The sequence below is a fragment of the Armigeres subalbatus genome, chromosome 2 (assembly GCF_024139115.2).
Source record: "Armigeres subalbatus isolate Guangzhou_Male chromosome 2, GZ_Asu_2, whole genome shotgun sequence".
NCBI lineage: Eukaryota > Metazoa > Arthropoda > Insecta > Diptera > Culicidae > Armigeres > Armigeres subalbatus.
Window position 1 is genome coordinate 464,451,973 of NC_085140.1, and position 7,137 is coordinate 464,459,109.

Consider the following 7,137-nt stretch of genomic DNA (forward strand, 5'->3'; position numbering starts at 1 on the left):
CTGTTGGAAAGCGAAAATAGAATAGTTAATTTGCTACGGCACCCTTCCGGGCCGATAACCAACATAGAATAACAAATTTTGTATTATAAAATGTAATCTTTCCCCTTTCTCTTGCCGGAGACGAGCCAGCCTCGGGCTGAAAGTCTCCTTAATAAAGTCAATAAAAAAAAAAAAAAAAAAAAAAAATTTTTTGTCGGACCGCTCCTTCCGAGTGCTCCTCGGAAACTGCGTATCCAAGCCCGTGAGGGAGGAAACCGGAGTGCCCCAGGGCTCGGTTATCGCCGTGACGCTATTCCTTGTCGCCATGGAAGAAGTGTTCGCCGACCTGCCAAGAGACGTGTACATCTTAGTATACGCAGACGACATCCTCCTAGTGGCAGTGGGCGAGCACCCCAAGAAGCTCCGGAGGAAGATCCAGTCCGCCGTCAGCAGGGTAGGCAGATGGTGCCTCTCAGCTGGCTTTGTTATGTCTGCCGGTAAGTGCGTGAGAACGCACGTTTGCCAGAGTAATCACCGACCCCCCGGCCAGCCCATCGTACTTAACGGTGCAACCGTTCCCACCAAATCATCGGTCAAACTCCTGGGAGTTACAGTTGATCGTCACCTGACCTTCGCAGAGCACTGCAAAAGGACCAAAGAAGCCTGCAAGGTAAGAAGTAATATGATGAAACTGATTTCCAGGAGGAGGACCCGCAGCGACCGTGGCTTACGCCTTCGTGTAGCGGACGCAGTGATCACGAGCCGCCTGCTCTATGGCTTGGAGCTCACCTCGGTGAACCTGCCGGAAATCACCCGCTCCCTAGCCCCGGTGTACAACCGCGCGGTTAGGTTGGTTTCAGGGCACCTCCCATCAACACCCGCAGACATCGCTTGCGCCGAGGCCGGCGTAATACCGTTCCGCCACAAAGTCACTGCCTCCCTCAGCACCAAAACCGTCAGTTTTCTCGAGAAAACCAAGGCGTCCAACAGCACTTGCCACCTTCTTGGCAGGGCCGATGAAGCGTTTCACCGTACCACCCAACAACCACTCCCCAAGATCACTGGACTTCACCGCCTCGGTCCAAGGGACTGGGCCTCCAGGGCCCCGAAAATCGATTGGTCTCTAAAAGCCCAGCTACGCAGAAACCCCAACCAGCAGCTGGCTCAGCGACTTTTCGGTGAGCGGATTAACGCCAAGTACAGGACACACACGGTCAGATACACCGATGGATCCAGAGCCGCCGGCAAAGTGGGTATCGGAGTCGACTCTACCGACGGTTCGACTCAGTCCCACAGGCTACCGAACACCTGCTCCGTCTTCTCGGCGGAAGCCGCTGCCATCTTTCAAGCGGTGTCCCAGCCGTGCAGCGGACCCATGCTGATCGTGTCCGACTCGGCTAGCGCCCTCTCCGCCCTGCCCTCCGCAGCAAATCGCCATCCTTTCATCCAGGCCATCCAGGAGAACATCGATGAAAAGACCACCCTGATGTGGGTCCCTGGCCACGCTGGCATCGCTGGCAACGAAAGCGCCGACATCTTGGCCAACATCGGCAGAGCCAGTCCACTGATTACCCGCAGCGTCCCGGCCGACGATGCGAAGCGCTGGATTAAACAGCAGGTGAGCAATGCCTGGGCTAACGAGTGGCACAAGGAGCGGAACCTATGCAGAATGGTTAAGGGCTCCACCCTTCCCGGAACAGACCTGCCCAATCGCCGTGAGCAGATGGTGCTGTCCCGACTGCGTACGGGGCACACCAATCTAACGCACAACCTGGGCTCCGGGGATTTCCACCATCGCTGCACCACCTGCCAATGTAGAAACACCATCAGTCACATCATCAACAACTGCCCTGAATACGAAGGAGCACGGCAAGCCAACAACATCGGCAACGCGGTCGAGGCACTCAACAACAATCCCATCAACGAACGACTGCTCATCAACTTTTTAAAGGATAGCAAACTATACTACCGGATTTGACAACTCCCCCCCCAAATGATACTGACCCCTGCAAACCCACCCTGACAACTCTATGGAACACGGAACACAAATTACCACGCCAGATCACCACCGGAAAAACGCTATACACTACGGACATGACATGGACAATGCACCAACCTCGTCGGAAACCAAAATTTAGAATAATCAATTATTACGGCTCCCCTCAGGACCAACATTATTTTTTGCCACGGCACCCTTCAGGGCCGAAATCGATCCTAGGTTATCAAATTTCTATGTAAAACATTATGTATTATACCCCCTTTCTCTCACTGGAGACGAGCCAGCCTTGGGCTGAAAGTCTCTTTAATAAAGATAAAAAAAAAAAAAAAAAAAAATTTATAATGGTACCCATCTGGACCGTTTTCTCTTTCACTAGAATAACAAATTGAAATGTATTTTTATCCTTTGCAAAAGAGGTGAGCCAGCCAAGGGCTGAAAACCTCTATAATAAAGACAAAAAAAAAAAAAAAAAAAAAAAAAGAGCTCACCTCGGTGAACCTGCCGGAAATCACCCGCTCCCTAGCCCCGGTGTACAACCGCGCGGTTAGGTTGGTTTCAGGGCACCTCCCATCAACGCCCGCAGACATCGCTTGCGCCGAGGCCGGCGTAATACCGTTCCGCCACAAAGTCATCGCCTCCCTCAGCACCAAAACCGTCAGTTTTCTTGAGAAAACCAAGGCCTCCAACAGCACTTGCCACCTTCTCGGCAGGGCCGACGAAGCGTTTCACCGTACCACCCAGCAACCACTCCCCAAGATCGCTGGACTTCACCGCCTCGGTCCAAGGGACTGGGCCTCCAAGGCTCCGAAAATCGACTGGTCTCTAAAAGCCCAGCTACGCAGAAACCCCAACCAGCAGCTGGCTCAACGACTCTTCGGTGAACGGATTAACGCCAAGTACAGGACACACACGGTCAGATACACCGATGGATCCAGAGCTGCCGGCAAGTGGGTATCGGAGTCGACTCTACCGACGGTTCGACTCAGTCCCACAGGCTACCGAACACCTGCTCCGTCTTCTCGGCGGAAGCCGCTGCTATCTTTCAAGCGGTGTCCCAGCCGTGCAGCGGACCCATGCTGATCGTGTCCGACTCGGCTAGCGCCCTCTCCGCCCTGCCCTCCGCAGCAAATCGCCATCCATTCATCCAGGCCATCCAGGAGAACAACGATGAAAACACCACCCTGATGTGGGTCCCTGGCCACGCTGGCATCGCTGGCAACGAAAGCGCCGACATCTTGGCTAACATCGGCAGAGCCAGTCCATTGATTACCCGTAGCGTCCCGGCCGACGATGCGAAGCGCTGGATTAAACAGCAGGTGAGCAATGCCTGGGCTAACGAGTGGCACAAGGAGCGGAACCTATGCAGAATGGTTAAGGGCTCCACCCTTCCCGGAACAGACCTGCCCAACCGCCGTGAGCAGATGGTGCTGTCCCGACTGCGTACGGGGCACACCAATCTAACGCATAACCTGGGCTCCGGGGATTTCCACCATCGCTGCACCACCTGCCAATGTAGAAACACCATCAGTCACATCATCAACAACTGCCCTGAATACGAAGGAGCACGGCAAGCCAACAACATCGGCAACGCGGTCGAGGCACTCAACAACAATCCCATCAACGAACGACTGCTCATCAACTTTTTAAAGGATAGCAAACTATACTACCGGATTTGACAACACCCCCCCCCCCCCAAATGATACTGACCCCTGCAAACCCACCCTGACAACTCTATGGAACACGGAACACAAATTACCACGCCAGATCACCACCGGAAAAACGCTATACACTACGGACATGACATGGACAATGCACCAACCTCGTTGGAAACTGAAATTTAGAATAATCAATTATTACGGCTCCCCTCAGGACCAACATTATTTTTTGCCACGGCACCCTTCAGGGCCGAAATCGATCCTAGGTTATCAAATTTCTATGTAAAATATTATGTATTATACCCCCTTTTCCCTCGCCGGAGACGAGCCAGCCTCGGGCTGAAAGTCTCTTTAATAAAGACACAAAAAAAAAAAAAAAAAAAAAGATCCATCGCGCCTCGACAACAGCAATGAATCGCTCCCTAGGTGGCCGGTACAAGTGGTACTCCGACGTGAATAGCAACGTCTACCAGTCCGCCGCAATCGGAATCCTCGAGGAAGTTCCCGCATCCGAGATCCCCGTGGATGTGGATTTCCCCATGGTGGCGGTGAGAATTCAATGGCCTTTCCCACTGACCATCGGATCCATCTACATTCCCAACGGAAAAATTCCCAACCTGCAAGACAAGCTCCTCAAGGCCTTCGAGCAGTTGCCATCGCCAGCCATCATACTGGGAGATGTAAACGGGCACCATCGCGCTTGGGGCAGTCGTTCAAGCAATGCAAGAGGCAGAATGATACTTAACGCGGCATCCGATGCCGGCCTGACCGTGCTGAACGACGGCTCCCCGACCTTCCGACGTGGAAGGGTCGAGTCAGCCATCGATGTTACACTAGCCTCGAACTCGGTGGTTGGCCGACTACTCTGGTCCACGGATGGTGACCCACGAGGGAGCGACCACTCGCCGATCGTCGTGGCGCTGGACAGCAGACCTACCGAAATCTCCCGGAGACCACGTTGGCTGTACGAGAAAGCGGACTGGGGCAGTTTTCAGCGGGAGATCGAACGCGAGCTGTCCCAGTTTCCGACTTCTTCCATCTCCGACCTCACCAACACCATCCTACAAGCCGCAGGTAAAGCCATCCCGAAGACAAGCCCTAACCCGGGAAGGAAAGCCGTGCACTGGTGGAGCGAAACCGCCAAAGCAGCCGTCAAGAAAAGGCGCAAATGTCTCCGTGCGTATAAGAAGGCCCAGAAGCGTTACCCACCGGATAGTCCTCTGCTAGAGCGCATCCACACCGATTACCAGGAAGCAAGGAACGACTGCAGGCAGACCATAAGAGAGGCGAAAGAAAAATCCTGGACAGAATTCCTCGACGGGATTAACGACGAGCAATCGACCACCGAACTCTGGAGGCGCATTAACTGCTTCAACGGTAAGCGCAGATCGAAGGGCATCGCACTATCCGTAAACGGATCGATCCAGCGGGATCCAGCAATGGTAGCGGACGCCTTAGCGGATCACTTCGGCCGACAATCCTCTTTCGGTGAGTACCCGGAAGCTTTCAGAAAGAAGCACACAGATCCTTCCTCAAAGATCCTTGCGTTCCAGGTCCCACCCGACAAAAACGACTGCTTCAACAAACCATTTTCGATGGCGGAACTGGAGTTTGCACTGAGAAAGGGTAAAGGCAAATCGGCTGGTCCAGACGAGATGGGCTACCCCATGATCAAAAACCTCCCTCCAAGCGGGAAAATCGCCCTCCTAGCGGCAATCAATAAGGAGTTCGCGGATGGTACCTTCCCTGCTGAATGGCGATCCAGCCTGGTGGTTCCCATTCCCAAGCAAAATGGTCAAGCAAATGATGCAAGCGGTTATCGCCCAATCGCATTAACCAACGTCGGGTCGAAAGTGATGGAACGACTGGTCAACAGGCGGCTGGTCGAGTACCTTGAAAGTACTGGCCGCTTAGACAACCGACAGCACGCCTTCCGTCCGGGTCGTGGAACAAACACCTACCTAGCGTCGCTCACCCAAATTCTGGAGGATGCAAAGGGTAAGCATACGGAATTAATCTCCTCGATATCTCTAAAGCTTACAGCCGCACGTGGACCCCCGGCGTACTCGAAAAGCTGGCACACTGGGGCCTATCCGGAAACATGTTGAGTTTCATCAAAAACTTCCTGCTCGAGCGAACATTCCAAGTTCAGCTAGGTGCCACTACTTCGAAAACCACCAAAGAAGAAACCGGGGTCCCTCAGGGCTCGGTGATCGCCGTTACCCTCTTCCTCGTCGCCATGGAGGAAGTTTTCGTTGATCTACCAAAAGAAATCTTTATTCTTGTCTACGCCGACGATATTCTGCTCGTCGCCGTCGGCAAGCACCCGAAGGTGGTAAGAAGGAAGGCCCAGGCGGCGGTCAACCGTGTCGCAAAGTGGGCACAATCCGTCGGCTTCCAGATGGCAGCTGGCAAATGCATCCGCATGCACGCATGCCAAAGTAACCACCGACTACCCAAGCAACCAATCACCCTCGACGGCAGCATCATCCCGACTAAAAACAGCGTCAAACTATTGGGCATCACCTTCGACCGGAAGCTCACCTTCAAGCAGCACTTCGCTGCTGTCCGGAAAGCTTGCCAAGCCAGGACCAATATGGTGAAGTTAATTTCGAAAAAACGAACCCGCAGTGACCGTCCCACCCGCTTCCGCGTCGCTGACGCCGTTATCACCAGCAGGCTTCTGTACGGAATAGAAGCCACCTCAGGTAACTTCGATGACCTTATTTCCAACCTCGCCCCAGTTTATAACCGTTCTATTCGTCTGGTTTCCGGTCTGCTGCCTTCAACACCCGCGGACATGGCGTGCGCCGAAGCTGGCGTACTCCCTTTCCGCCACAAGGCTACGGCGGCGCTATGTACAAGAACAATCGGTTACCTGGAAAGGACCACCAACGACAACCGACCCTGTTGCCTTCTCGACCGTGCCAACGAAGTACTTCATCGATCCACCCAGCAACGACTGCCAAAAATTGCCGGCCTGCACCGCCTAGGAGCAGCAAGCTGGAACAAGGCAAAACCAAAAATCGAGCTATCTCTGAAGTCCAAACTGAAAAAAAATCCAAACGCGAGCCTAGCGCAGGGTCTCTTCCAAGAGCTGTTGGACAACAAGCACCCGACATCGACAATCCGATACACCGACGGGTCGAAAGCGGCCGGTACAGTTGGGGTAGGTATCCACTCTTATGATGGTCCCTGCTCTTCCCACCGCCTTCCCGATCTGTGTTCCGTCTTTTCAGCTGAAGCGGCGGCGATCTTCCAGGCCGTAATACAGCCAAGCACCGACCCCGTCCTGGTAGTGACTGATTCCGCCAGCGTTCTCTCGGCAGTGGCCTCTGACAGCAACCGCCATCCCTTCGTTCAGGCGATCCAGGCAGCACTGGACACCAACACTACCCTAACCTGGGTCCCCGGACACGCAGGAATCAGGGGAAACGAGGAAGCAGACATCCTCGCCAATACTGGACGGTTCAGCCCCTTCCTTAGCCGGGTGGTCCCGGCGGA

At 54.1% G+C, this 7,137-nt stretch overlaps 1 protein-coding gene across 1 annotated transcript; it reads left to right on the forward strand.

Moving 5' to 3' along the window:
• Positions 1-304: 304 nt before the first annotated feature.
• On the forward strand, positions 305-1,957 carry LOC134210539 (uncharacterized). Its single transcript, XM_062686583.1, has one exon. The coding sequence runs from the start codon at positions 305-307 to the stop codon at positions 1,955-1,957; it is 1,653 nt and encodes a 550-aa protein (XP_062542567.1).
• Positions 1,958-7,137: the final 5,180 nt, after the last annotated feature.